Source organism: Polypterus senegalus, chromosome 5, assembly GCF_016835505.1.
Source record: "Polypterus senegalus isolate Bchr_013 chromosome 5, ASM1683550v1, whole genome shotgun sequence".
NCBI lineage: Eukaryota > Metazoa > Chordata > Cladistia > Polypteriformes > Polypteridae > Polypterus > Polypterus senegalus.
In genome coordinates, this window is record NC_053158.1 from 175,987,338 (window position 1) to 176,002,647 (window position 15,310).

A 15,310-nucleotide genomic window follows, 5' to 3' on the forward strand; every position below is an offset into this window, starting at 1 on the left:
ACCATCACCAAAATTATGAATTCATTATAAAGCCAGCTTTGTAGCCACTGTTGAAAGTACTAATTAAATCTTCAGTAAAAAATAATGGAAGTTTGTCTTTGAAAAGTGGAGGATGTAAAAGACTTCTGTGTTACTCTTTTTTGTGCCTATCCATTTGACGTGAGGGCTACTCCACAAACTGTCCATATGTTTCAGGCCATCATTACTCATTTGTTCAGCATCTCCAAGGTCTCCTGACTGAACAAAAAGAATATTAGCCACTGCCCAGGCTTAAAGGCGTCCCAAATCCAATCTCCTTCAAGTGCCTTTTCAGGCCACCATTAAATTCACAGGAAGGGATTTGGCCATTCTTGAGGAAAAAGTTTTGGGCAGATATGTCAAAACTCTTCTTATAGCTCTAAAAATCTCCAAAACGCAATTTTCAGAAAAAAAACAAATTCCATCCCACCATTTCAAGTTATACTATTCTCAAACAACACAGATAACAATTACTATATAGTGCCACTATTACTAATAGAACAAAATGCTGCATGGAAATTGCCAAACAATAATGGATATCCATCCATCTTACCTCTTTCAGGGTGATGTGCGTCACAGGTTATCCTGGCAGCTTTGAGAACAAACCTCGGATTAGGCGTCAGTACACTGCAGGGCTAAATGAAGCACAGGTACACAATCACACCTTTCATATCGGGCCATTTTATCCAAACAGATATGTGTTTGAAAACTGGAAAGAAAACCCAAGAAATAGGATATGAAAACAGGGCTTTCTATTGTGACAACAAGCTTCTTGACATTTGCTAAACAGCAACATCAATATACAGGCTAGTTATCTGAATTACCGGCCAGGTCAAAGAGGCATCGTAAAGAATTCCTTGGGCACAACTGCTGTTTTAGGCCATCAAACACACCAGTCCTTCCTGTTTCAAACACACTGAGTCTTTCTCACCAAGATGACCTACAGGGCAACTGATCTGGTTAAAACCCCCTTTCTGTTTGGGATGTAAACCATTAAGCCAGGGGTTCTCAACGTCGGTCCACAGGACCCCCTGTCGCTGCACGTTTTTGTTCCAACCAGCTTCTGTTTTTATTTGAACTCCTGGGCTAATTAAGTGAAGTGATATTTCCCAAGTTCTGTGTTTAAGGAACAATATATTAATTAGAAAACTAAGTTTGCTAAAAAATATATATATATATATATATTAAAATGTACCAAGCAGTTATATAGGAATAACTATAAAACTATAGTTTTTCTTTTTAACAGTATTTTCATCTTGATTTTCATTCTAGGTGTTCTAATTGTTTAATTGATCCATTATTTACTAATTAGTGGGTCTGACTCTAAAGTAGCTGCAGCCTTTGATTATTCAGTGTTGTTTGCCTGGGTGTCTGCTCCACTCATTTTAAGTTGTCATTATTAAGATACAATGAAGGGGGGAAAACTGCACAGAGAAAGGGAAAAGTATAATGAAATCAACAAAAGAGAGTTAAGCATTTAAATCTAGAGCAAAGGTAGAAATATTTATAAATGTCTTATAAATGTAAAAATCATGCTGCTGTGCTTTTCTGAATGTCGAATAAAAGAAGAAAAAAAAAACAACTAATTAAATGAGATCAGTGCTATAAGGTGTTGTCACCGATTAGGAATCTGGTTGGAACAAAAACCTGCAGCCACAGGGGGTCCCCAGGACCAACTTTGAGAACCCCTGCTTAAAGCAGACCTGACCTTCACTGGAGTGTCTGAGAATAGTGCTGGCTGGCTGGCCTGCCTACACAGCAATGGTAAGCTTTGGCTTAGTCTGTCAAGGTTGGTGTTAACGTTTCTGTCACTGATGCATTAAAAAAGAAAATAAAATTGCAAGCAGCCAGCCAGTGCTTGTATAGCTACAATGAGGGGACATCTGCTGTGTTAGGACATTTAGCGCGTCAGACATAAGCTGCATTCCCCAGGGCCTGAGATTCTGCATTCTGGGATTTAGCAGTGCAGACGATTACTTGGGGTTGCGAGTCTCGTCTGTCATGGCCGAGGTGGGACACAGCTGTGCTTTTGCAGATGTCTTCTCAACTTGTGGTCTGCTACTTGGCTTTACCCCTTGAGAATTCCCTTCAGAAAATTCCTCTTGATTTATGTATCATTTGTGCTTTAAGAAAAAAACAAACATCAGCAGCAGACAGAACAATGATTAGTGCTGCACATCACCCCCCTCCAGGAGCCCCGGTTCACTTCTCAGCCTGGCAATAACTTTTGTGGAGTTTGTATGCTCTCTCCACATGTATGTGTTTTCTTCTCCTTTATCCTGTACACATTAACACTAGAATTACCAGAGCCTACGAAAAAACTTGTAGATCCATCCCACCTTAAATCGCTTTGCACCTCTCCATCAGTGTCTTTTGTCCTGTAAATATGTTGATAAGCAGCAAGCAGTCTGCTATCACATCCCCCACCGGCGCACAGTTTTCTCAGCTCAAGTCTGTTTACCTGCGTGTCAGTTGCTTGGAGTTGTATAGAGTGAGAAGTCAAGCAAAATCATACCTTTTATACAGTGGTGTGAAAAACTATTTGCCCCCTTCCTGATTTCTTATTCTTTTGCATGTTTGTCACACAAAATGTTTCTGATCATCAAACACATTTAACCATTAGTCAAATATAACACAAGTAAACACAAAATGCAGTTTTTAAATGATGGTTTTATTATTTAGGGAGAAAAAAATCCAAACCTACATGGCCATGTGTGAAAAAGTAATTGCCCCCTGAACCTAATAACTGGTTAGGCCACCCTTAGCAGCAATAACTGCAATCAAGCGTTTGCGATAACTTGCAATGAGTCTTTTACAGCGCTCTGGAGGAATTTTGGCCCACTCATCTTTGCAGAATTGTTGTAATTCAGCTTTATTTGAGGGTTTTCTAGCATGAACCGCCTTTTTAAGGTCATGCCATAGCATCTCAATTGGATTCAGGTCAGGACTTTGACTAGGCCACTCCAAAGTCTTCATTTTGTTTTTCTTCAGCCATTCAGAGGTGGATTTGCTGGTGTGTTTTGGGTCATTGTCCTGTTGCAGCAACCAAGATCGCTTCAGCTTGAGTTGACGAACAGATGGCGGACATTCTCCTTCAGGATTTTTTGGTAGACAGTAGAATTCATGGTTCCATCTATCACAGCAAGCCTTCCAGGTCCTGAAGCAGCAAAACAACCCCAGACCATCACACTACCACCACCATATTTTACTGTTGGTATGATGTTCTTTTTCTGAAATGCTGTGTTCCTTTTACGCACGATGTAACGGGACATTTGCCTTCCAAAAAGTTCAACTTTTGTCTCATCAGTCCACAAGGTATTTTCCCAAAAGCCTTGGCAATCATTGAGATGTTTCTTAGCAAAATTGAGATGAGCCCTAATGTTCTTTTTGCTTAACAGTGGTTTGCGTCTTGGAAATCTGCCATGCAGGCCGTTTTGCCCAGTCTCTTTCTTATGGTGGAGTCGTGAACACTGACTTTAATTGAGGCAAGTGAGGGCTGCAGTTCTTTAGACGTTGTCCTGGGGTCTTTTGTGACCTCTCGGATGAGTCGTCTCTGCGCTCTTGGGGTAATTTTGGTCGGCCGCCACTCCTGGGAAGGTTCACCACTGTTCCATGTTTTTCCCATTTGTGGATAATGGCTCTCACTGTGGTTCGCTGGAGTCCCAAAGCTTTAGAAATGGCTTTATAACCTTTACCAGACTGATAGATCTCAATTACTTCTGTTCTCATTTGTTCCTGAATTTCTTTGGATCTTGGCATGATGTCTAGCTTTTGAGGTGCTTTTGGTCTACTTCTCTGTGTCAGGCAGCTCCTATTTAAGTGATTTCTTGATTGAAACAGGTGTGGCAGTAATCAGGAAATTGAACTCAGGTGTGATACACCACAGTTAGGTTATTTTTTAACAAGGGGGCAATTACTTTTTCACACAGGGCCATGTAGGTTTGGATTTTTTCTCCCTAAATAATAAAAACCATCATTTAAAAACTGCATTTTGTGTTTACTTCTGTTATATTTGACTAATGGTTAAATGTGTTTGATGATCAGAAACATTTTGTGTGACAAACATGCAAAAGAATAAGAAATCAGGAAGGGGGCAAATAGTTTTTCACACCACTGTACATGCGCTTTAATAATCCACCATAATTCACAAAAATGCCATGTAGACCCTTATTCTGGTTAGAGAAACTGGGCTAACACATGTAGATTTCTCTGTGAGTAACCCAGTTATGTGATCATTGTCATGCATGCGCATCTGAAGATTGCCCTCCTGGCTCATCCTTGGTAAGCAATACCACCCCGGGCCTAGTGGGGGCACCGGCCCTAATGATATCATCTCTTATTGTTCCTACAGCATTGAAAAGATGCCCAATGAGGGCAACTGACTCCACCCGTTCTGGATGGAGGACTGTATATTCAAGGTGTTCCCGGAAGGTGACGTCTCATTGTGAACTAACACTTGGCAGAGACAGAGCGCTATTCCAGATCAGAGAACCCCAAGAAAGGATTTCAACGCCTTATTATGCTTTATAAGCGCCATCACATGCCATTTTTGTTGAAGTCTAGTTTGTTAGCCTTAGTCAATGGGTGGGCCTCTCTGGCAGTGTCTTAAATTGGTTTGAATCCTACCTGGCAGGGAGAAAATTATTTGTGAGTTGTGGTAATTACAACTCGAAGACACATGATATCCGATATGGTGTTCCACAAGGCTCTATCCTGGGTCCGCTGCTCTTCTCAATGTACATGCTTCCGTTAGGTCAGATTATCTCAGGGCACAACGTGAGCTACCACAGCTATGCTGATGACACACAGCTGTACTTATCAATAGCACCTGATGACCCTGATTCTATTGATTCACTAACAGAATGTCTGACTTGTATCTCAGAATGGATGAATAATATCTTTCTCAAGTTAAATAAAGAGAAAACTAAAACAACAAACTGAAACATTTTGTGTGACAAATATGCAAAAGAATAAGAAATCAGGAAGGGGGCAAATAGTTTTTCACACCACTGTACATGCCCACATGTATATATAAATTTATACAGAGACAGACAGAGGGAGAGTGAGGGAGGTGAAGAATACCTAAACTGAAGCAGATGTAAATGTCAAAATGAACAATGGGATCTCCTTTGTGCAGGTAGAATATCAGTTAAAATACATAAAAGTTATTCTTATTGCAGAAGGCTAATGCATTTTTTTATCTAATATACGCATTAAAAAAAAAAAAAATGTTTTTACCCTAAAATAAAGTTCAACTTAGTGTCTCCTTGCTGGGAAGGGTTGCCTTGGTTACATTGAATCCTCATCTATTTTAAGTAAATTTAAGCAGCAGCAAATGTACGTTACATATAGTGTGATAAGAATTAAAACTATATGCTCCCCCTACACATCAAAGATGTTATTTGCATTTGTCAAAATGTTCCTGAGTAGAAATTATCTTTTTACATTTTGGAAAACAGCAAAGCAAAGCAGCAACAACCATGCAATTTTAACAGAATCAAGACAGAGAAGCGAGTTTTCTCTTAACATTTGGAAAATTCTGAATTGCTGCCTTATCAGCAGAGGATAATCATACTTTCCAAGTGGTCACTGTTGTGGCTTCACTGATGTAAGCAATGCCCCAGCAATTCAAAGGCATCTTACCTCAGTAACTGGGATTTTTAATCAGCACACTTAATAGTTATCAAGTCATTTTACTTGAATATAAAATGGCGACTATGGCAACAGTTTAACAGACATTGTACTAGGCATTTTAATTATGCACAATCTAAGTCCTTGAACAAAGTGGTTTGCTTACCGATTAGTTTACATCTCATTCGACACCTATGTGTCCAAAGTAAGGTTCTTGCACAGGGATGCTTGGTGAAAACGTTATCAATGAGGGAGAGCCTCAGATTAAAATCACTGCTTCTCTGGATGGAGAGGAGCCTAAGTGTAGTCAGAAGGCCTCTTGAGCAGTTTTATGAGGTATGGACAAGGCATGGCCAATTGGGAAAAGACCCAGGACACATATCAAGGATTGTCTCTTTCTCTCAACTGGCCTAGGAGCATCTGGGAATTCCCCTGAAGAGCTAGAAAGGACCCGGAGGTGCAGAGGATGGGGTGGCCATAGCTATGCAGGCTGCCTCTGAGAGCATTTCAAGGTAATGTAGACTGAAAGTGAAATGGAGAGACAATATTCTGTAAGGTTTTTAATGTATTTTTACATTTTTTTCAGGTTAATATATATGGATGTGACCATCTTTCCATTTGCAATTTAGGTTATTTTCCCTATTCTCCTCTGACCCCTACATTATTTATAGTTGTCAATATCTAAATCTCAAATATTTTCGATACTGGAATTATCATTATGAAAAATGACATTAGAAAATGGAAGTCAAAGGCTAACATGATTAGCAAGTCCCCCAACCCCTGGGACAAACTTATTTAAAATTGTTCCACAGTGGGGAAAACTTTGAATTTGTTACTGTTAACTCCCTTGATTTACATCGAGCAGCTTTTATTTAACAGATGACATAATCACCTGAACCAAAGTCAGATACTACGGTTTTACACAAGTATAAAAGTTTTAATTATTAAAAAAAACAAAAAAAAACAATCAAAGATGTAACATTAAAATATCTCAAACAGCGCACACTTTTGATCTACAGGTCATTGCCGCATTACGGAGTCATTTTCATGTTAACCTGACTTTCGTTCCTGACTGGCTACAGAACCCAATTCCTTCTTTTTACTTTCATATTGCTTAAGGAGATAATCATCCGGTTCAATATCATGTTCCCTCAGTTCTGACATTAATTTTTCTAGCCTGGCCAAAGTCTTTGCATTATGTATTTGACTTGTTGTTATATACAATTTAAACTCTTTATAGTCCATTAACTTGCATGTGTCTACTTTACACAGATCCCGAGTTTCATGTGTTTGATTAATCTTTGGAAAGAAGGTGAGACCTGATTTCTTCTCCAAGTCCTCCAGGCTCATCTGAAATTCTGGAAGCTGATGGTCAAAGCCAATTGGTTCATTGGGAACAACAAAGGCTCCTAAAGCCAGCGACCTGGAGGGCCCATTGCTTCTTTGGGCCAACACAACTTTGTAAAGATGAGTTGGGACAGCAACCTCATCATTTCCAATCACCTGAAGAAAAAAAATAAGGAAAGAAAAATTACACTTTGTAAGTTAAAGGCCAAACACAATCAACTCGCATCAACTAATGAAGATTGTTTTCTGTAATTTATTCCATTAGACACAGTTACTGTATTTCTTTTTAACACAAGTCTCATAAATTAAGGATACAAATGAGCAAAGAAGTATTTCCAGAAAAATCACTATTCTCTCATTGCCTTAACCTTGGCAAAAACAACAACCTCTCTGACTCAAACTCATATTTGTGTTATTAATAACATAAGATGGACAGAAGATACATTCTGAACAAGACATTTAATATTTAAGATGAAAGGAATCAAGAAATTCAAGCTTACAAGAAATCAATGTATGTGTGTTTTTAACGCCCATAAACATCTCCACAGAAGTCAGTTGTGCTCAATCTCAAAGGAGTCACAGGAAAATGACTCAAAGAAAAGAACAACTAATAAATAAAAAAAAAAAATTACCCATAATTATTGAGAAGAGTGAAAATACACAGCAAGTATCAACTGCTTCATGTTTGTGCTTTACACAGTGTGAATGGCCCTTCATTACATCTTTCTACTTATTTTGACAGACACCAAGTCTGTTCTTTAGAAGTGCTGCAAATTTTTCTACAGTTTATAGCAGTAAAATTAACCTACAACGACAAAGGGAAGCAAAGACTTCTAAAATATTACCTCAGTTTATTACTTTTAATTACTTTTTTTGTAATTTACAATGGTTTTTCTTCATACCTTCATATGGGTAAAGTTTTAGCTCATTCTACATCTCTAAGTGAATGACTTTTGGAATTCAAATTGCATATGAAGAATTTCAAGAGTAAACTACCAGGAAAGTCTGTAATGTGTCAGGTCAAAAACCTTGAGTGACAAGCTACAAAGACAGGAGGAGACGATGACACAATGTGGCAGCAACCTCAAGGACCCTTCAGTCAAGAGTCATGCAGGGCAACATGAAAATCAAGACGTTCTAATCTAGTTATGCAAAATGACTCAAAATCATTTAATTTCATATTAGGGTCAAAAACTGAAGAGTGAACTAAAGTGTCAAATGGAAACCTCTTCAAACAGCATTACTCTTCATGTACATCTTTAGATGTAACCTGGGAAAAAGCATTAGACAGGACAATGTGTTCTAACATACAGAGTCTTATCTGTTCAAAAAGACAATTCACACAAGAACGAGGCAAACTGGTCTGATTTAAACATACTAGTCTTAAACTACATGGACTCCGATCAAACTTGCTTGCAAGGAATTAGTATTGTTAATATCAGAATTTTAATGATACCAACTTTATTTTTTTATTCTGTGTAGGGTTGTGGAATTATAAAGATTCACTGGGGAATGGCTATTAAATTATAACTGATTTATCTTATTTGTACTGGATACTACTGTAATATTGAATGACTCAATCAAGTTAAAAAAATGAGCACTAGGAAAAGAAAGATACACCTTAAAAAATAATTAAGCAAACAAATTCAATGGCCAAAAGAAAAAAAACCCTTAAATAACAAGTAAAAAAACTGAAGTAAATAGAAATTCAAATTTTCAAAAAGAGGACTACAGCGTTAGAATGAATTAAGTGGTGACCTGTATAGTAAAGACAAAAATATGTTAGCTGATGCCTTTCTTCAACTATATTATGCATATATTTTAAAGAATTATTTGATACAAAATATATATATACAGTGATCCCTCACTATATCGTGCTTCGACTTTCACGGCTTCACTCCATCGCGGATTTTAAATGTAAGCATATCTAAATATATATCATGGATTTTTCGCTGGTTTGCGTATTTCTGCGGACAATGGGTCTTTCAATTTATGGTACATGCTTCCTCAGTTTGTTTGTCCAGTTGATTTCATACAAGGGACGCTATAGGCGGATGGCTGAGAAGCTACCCAATCAGAGCACGTATTACGTATTAAATAAAACTCCTCAATGATATACGATATGCTTCCTACGTGCTGCTTCGCACACTTAAAAGCTCTAACAGCCCATATTGATTTTTGATTGTTTGCTTTTCTCTGTCTCTCTCACTCTCTCTGACATTCTCTGCGCTTGACGGAGGAGATGTGAGCAGAGGGGCTGTTTGCACAGAGGCTGTTTGCTTAGAAGATACGGAATCTCCTCTAAAAAATGCTGAAAGGCTACCTTCACATTGATCCCTTCATTGCCGCTGCTTTATCGCGGTGCTTGCATACTTAAAAGCCCAACAGCCCTATTGCTTTTTGATTGTTTACTTTTCTCTCTCTCTGACATTCTCCACTCCTGACGTGCACCTTGAAGAGGAAGATATGTTTGCATTCTTTTAATTGTGAGAAAGAACTGTCATCTCTATCTTGTCATGGAGCACAGTTTAAACTTTTGACTAAAGGGTTTTATTTCAGGTCTAGAGGGCTCTAATAATGTTAAAAAACGTATTTAGAAGGTCGTAAACAGGTTTTCAATGCTCTAACTGCAAAAATATTAGATTTATAAATAAAGAATCCTAATTCATGGAAATTCATTTATCTGTCTGGAGCGGATTAACCGTGATAAACGAGGGTTTACTGTATAACTGTGCGGAGAATATTTATAAACAGTGTGGGAGAGTTTCTAAGGGCTTAAAATATATAAAAATAACCATACAAACATATGGTTTGTACTTCGTGGATTTTCACCTATCACGGGGGGTTCTGGAACGCAACCCCCGCGATCGAGGAGGGATTACTGTATAATATGTGTGTGTGTGTATATATATATATATTAGTCACACACACGCAATTAGGGGACAACTAAAGGGCTTGAATAAATGTAATTCAATGCCTAACCAGAGAGTGGCGCAGTGCACTGATTCTCTTTCTCAATTCCTTGCTGACCATTCTCGGGAAGTCCCGCCAGGTCCTGGGGCAGCCAATGACGTCACGTCCGGTTCCAGCCCTGATGACATCACTTCCTTCCTTTTAAAAAGCTGCCATCTTAAGACAGCAGTCAGTTCTGTTTTGGACTCAGTCGTGTGAACATGTCTGTTCTAGTTAATCAATTTTGAAGCCCGGAAATATTATGTGGGTGGCTGCCCCCAAACCTTTCCAATGTCTCTTGGTCGTTTTTGTCACTCTATATAATATATAATATATATAATATATATATATATATATTATATATATACAGTATATAATAATATATAAACCACTGACTCACTCATCATGAAATCTCCCGAACCATGAGGACGTGGGACTTGAAATTTGGAATGTAGGTTACCCTTGGCCCATAAGGTGCTCGCTAGAAGCGGTTTAAAACATTTCGGGGTCCAAGCGCGAAATTTCTTATAGTTTTAGACTCGTTTGTATGTCTGTCCACTTTTCACGAGAGAACTACTTAACGGATTTAGAGCGGGCTTTTTTTTCTATAATTTGCTTGAACAATCCGTTGATTTTGTGACTTTCTCATCGCGATAAGTATCATTGTTCGCTTTTGGTACCGATTTATTAGAGCAAATCCAAGAGAGACTCATCGGGCTTCGGGGAAGGGGCCGGGGCCCTCCTCACTCATGCGTCTGCCTCGGGGTGTAAGCTTATCTCCACTTAGTTAGTGAACGAGATAACTACTTAGTGGATTTAGATTTTTATTTTCTATAATTTGCTTGAACATTCTGGTTGATTTTGCGACTTCTCTCATTGTGCTAAGAATCATAGTTCACTTGCAGGAGCGATATAGTTGTGCTAATTTGAGACAGAGGCTGCAGGGAGGGGAAGAGTGACGTCAGGACTAGAGAGCTGTGTGGAGCCCTTCTCTCTGTCCTGTTTCACTAATATGTGGTCAAAGCCGCGGGGATGGCTATTTTATATATATATATATATATATATATATATATATATATACACACACACATACACACACACACACACATAAACAGAATTATACACACACATGCAGAAAACGTTTTCATGTTTTATTTTTATTCAACATTGAATCACTATGGATTTGAATGAAACCTTTTTGACCCTGATGAACAGAAAACTCCTATAACGTCAAAATAAAAAGAGGTCTCTGCAAAGTGGTCTAAATTAACTACAAATATAAAACACAAAATAACTGATGATGCAAGTATTCACCTCCATTAACATGGCATGCCTAAATCGTCACTAAGGCAGCAAGTTGGTTTGTGAAGTCACACAATTAGTTCAATGGCAATCAACGGTCTGTAGTTAAGGGGTTTCATTTGATTGTAGTATAAATGCCCCCTAACCTACACAAGTAAAACAAAAGAATACTCCAAGCAACTCTGTGAAAAGGTAATTAAAACACCCAAGTCTAGGGATGGAGACAAGAAAATGAATATCTCTTGAAGTCCAGTTACATCAATAATAAAGAAATGAAGAGAGTAAGGCACAGTTGTTAATCTGCATAGAGCAGGCCATCCACTAAGACTCAGTGATTGTGTAAGAAGAAGACAAGTGAGGGAGGCCACAAAGAAACTTCTGAGAACTCTGAAGGAGTCAGATTCTTAGATTGGAGAGACACTATTAAAAAGTACTTATAACATCTCAGCACATGTAAGACTATGAAGTCAGCTCAAAGAAGGTTCTATGGACTGATGAGACCATGGTTAAACCTTTGGGCCATCACACTAAATGGCGTATTTTGAACGAAACACTGCAAATTATCAAAAACAAAACATCATCACCATAAAGCACAGTGGTGGCAGCATATGGAAGGCTTTGAGGTAGAGAGTAAAATAAGTGCAGGAAAATACAGGAGATTTTCAGTCAATTATTTTGTGTTTTATAATTGTAGTTAATTTAAATCACTTTGCAGAGTGGTCACTTTTCACTTTAATATCAAGGAGTCTTTTCCCTGTTTAGCAATTAAAAAAAATAAACAAATGAAATCCACAGTGATTCAATGTAGTATAATATAGTGATTCCTTGCAAGGGGTGAATATGTGGTTATATATGATATATATGATACAGTATCTGCCAAACAATATGAAGAGTACATGACACGTGTTTTGCCCTTATTGGGGCTTGTCAGGTGTACACACTTATGCATCCCCTACAGGGATCGAACCTTGGATGCCAGCGCTTCAGGTGAAACCTCTGACGTTGCGGCACAGAGGCTGGTTTGCTTATTTGACAGGGTGAAGATCTGCCTTCCATTCTTGGGGAGCTCAAGTGTATGAGCTTCGAGTCCACTCACATTCTCACTCTATCAATTTACAATGACCAATCCTCCTACTTGCACATCTTTGACACTAGGAGGATAACAGAGTTTTATGGCAGTAAACCTCCAATAAGCACCACAACATATAATGAAATAGTGGTACTCTTTAAAGTGGTAAATGCAGAGTAAGTATTTAAAAACTAAAATACATATGGTAATAAAAAGTACCTTGTAGAAAACAGACTTGCTTCCATCAGTTCCTTCTTTGGGTAACATCAAAGGTCCAGAAACAATCCATACATCATCAAAGCGCTGAGTCAACTCCCGGCAATACATTTCTAGTCTAAAAAAAAAATTAGAAGGAAACAACATAAATCTAACTGACATTTTCAGGTGAGGCAGGTGCAAAAGAAGGCCAGTTTTTAGAATAAAAGATTTCAGGCACATAAAACTGTACACTGATGAAAATACAGTCACTGAAATGCTATTTTTTACAGTGATATTTAAAAACGCTTTTACATAATAATTTTAAATGTCTAGAATGACAGAAATAAAGAAAATGTACAAGGTCTCAGGATATCAGCACTTAATAAATTGGGTCACAGTGATAGATGGCAAACTCTGCTGCCATTATAGTACTCCCAGCCCACAGGAGACTCCGCTCCTTTGCTCATTTTCTATGACAAATCTAGTCTGATCAAGAAAGAAAGCTTCCAGCAAAATTCCAGCTTTAATGAAAACAAGGACATATACATAAACAGGCATATATACACACTGATAAGACTATTTGTTATTTTTAAAAACACAGGAAAAAAAAATCTCTTATAAAAAATGTTCAGTTTTTCATCTTAGGCAGCATTGTGGCAGAGCAGTTAGCTCTCCTGCTTCCCAGCTTGAAGAGTCTAATTTGATCCCTGGGCCAGCCACTGTTTGTGTGTTGTAGAACAATCTTGTAGTGCCTATGTGAATTTATTCCAGTGCACTCTGGTTTCTCCAAAATGTACAGATTAAGATACAGTAAGTGGAATTTTGAAACTGATCTGGTGGATGTCTTTGGGTGGAGAATGAGTTTGCCCTGCTATGACTGGCATAGAAATTGGTTCACCCAGCTCCTTTTAAGTTAGGAGTAGAATGATGGATGGATTTTTTTTTATTCCTTTATTTATTTAACCTACTTATTTCAACACAGTCTCATTGGTAGGGAAGTGAAACACAATCAGTACTGCAGTACTCTCACAAAACACTTACTACAGGAAAACATATAAAGTCTATACAGTCTATAAAGTCTTGAGATTTGGACCCAGCATTCTGGAGGTGTTAGGACGAAGCACTAAATGCAGAATCACCATAACCCTGGAATGAACAGTTTCATCCTGTAAATGAGACACTTTCAGGCAACCTTCTTAGAAAGAAAAGGCTTATAGTGAATAAACCTTCACGTTTACTCTTTGATTACCAAGACCTACAAAGAAAACAACACACTACCATAAACTCTTAATAATAATAGTTTTTAAATTTAAATCTGTGAAATGTTCTTTGTATAATAAATTGGTTCTTTAGACCAGGTTCCTAATATATAGACAAAATATAAATCTTTAATGTGGAGTAGGCTACCTAGCAGGACACTGACAGATCAAGAAACCTGAACTTAGCTTGTGTTACTGTATAGAGTAATTTTAAAAATCAGGAACCTACTGGTATTTTATGAATCTGTTATCAACTATTTGTAGATATTTATATCCTGTTATGGATCTTAATAAATACAGGTTCTTTCACACTTTCATAAGTTGCTGTGATGAGCTGATCAGTGCCCTGAAGCTTCAAGTTAAGTATGTTCAGCTCCTGTGTAATGTCCACTAAGAAAGCAAGGTCCATGACCCATTGTGGATCTTCCAACTCAGGAACATCCATTCTGCCATCTGCCATGAAATTTTTCACCTCTATTCTCAACACAAAAAATCTCTTCAGGATATTTCCACTGCTGAGCCAGCGCACCTAAGTACTAACTCAATTTCTTCTGAAAAGGCTCTGAACTGGTGATGCTGTAAACTCCTTGACCTGATACGATAAATATGTTTCAGAACAACAGATATGACATGTTCAAATGTTAAGCATTTGCTGCACAGTGCTTGTTGAAAACTACTGCTGGATCTGCCTTTTCCTTTTCGAACCAACGCTACATTTTGTTTGTCTGTCATGGAGAGAGAGCTACATCTGTGGTGATGCCTACCAGTTTGTTCCATGGCAAACCAGCACACTCAATCGTGTCACACAGAAGTTGATATGTAGTATATCATTGCCTGTGGTACGGCCGTGCATCGGACATAAACTTAGCAACTGTTCAGTCACATCAAAGTGGGAATTAACACCCCTAATGAAAATCACTAGTTGAGCAGTGTCAGTTTAGTTGGAGCTTTTGTCAGCTTTTGTTTTCTGGACACAATATTTTAGCGAATTTTAACATACAGTCTTTAAGAAACTGCTCTTCAGTGAATGGGTTTCCTGCCTTAGCGATTAACTCACTTACCACATAACTAGCTTCCAACACACCATCAGCATCCTTCTTTGCTTTGCGAAAAAGACTTTACTGTAATTTCAGGCCTTTGTTTAGCAGCGTAGCTAGTTTTTCCTTCTCTTCTCCCCGATACTTATACCATTCCCCATGTTTAGTCAAGTAATGACGTTTGAGGTTATATTCCTTCAAAACAGTGACTTTTTCTTTGCATGTAAGACAGGTGGCATTCCCACTGAATTCCACAAAAAATACTGTAATGTCCATCTTTCTTGAAATTATCTGTGTTTAGCATCCACCTTTTTATTGGGTTTGGAAAGGGACACCTTTTTTATTGACAACCAAGCAAATAAATTACAAAAAAAATTAACTTGCTTTCTTTTCATCAAAAACTGCACATTTGCACCAAATGACAGAACTGAAAGATTTATGTTAATTTGAAATAAATAAAAAAAAAAATTATTATTTTAAAATGAGTTTGGACTTAA

The 15,310-nt window shown here is 37.9% G+C and overlaps 1 protein-coding gene across 5 annotated transcripts in view; it reads right to left on the reverse strand.

Moving 5' to 3' along the window:
• The window catches only part of LOC120529657 (nuclease EXOG, mitochondrial-like), a 78,587-nt gene that overhangs the window by 15,489 nt on the left and 47,788 nt on the right, over positions 1-15,310 (reverse strand). Inside the window, exons 5-8 of one of the 5 annotated variants that reach the window (XM_039753649.1) lie at positions 12,539-12,653; positions 6,969-7,152; positions 5,816-6,171; positions 647-727 (exon numbers count right to left, since the gene is read on the reverse strand). In XM_039753649.1, the coding sequence (XP_039609583.1) occupies positions 6,131-6,171; positions 6,969-7,152; positions 12,539-12,653 (340 nt within the window). In that variant the 3' untranslated portion in view covers positions 647-727; positions 5,816-6,130. Of the gene's footprint in view, positions 1-571; positions 728-5,815; positions 6,172-6,565; positions 7,153-12,538; positions 12,654-15,310 lie in introns of those variants that run through there. The other 4 variants (XM_039753650.1, XM_039753648.1, XM_039753651.1 and 1 more) reach the window with 4 other exon arrangements.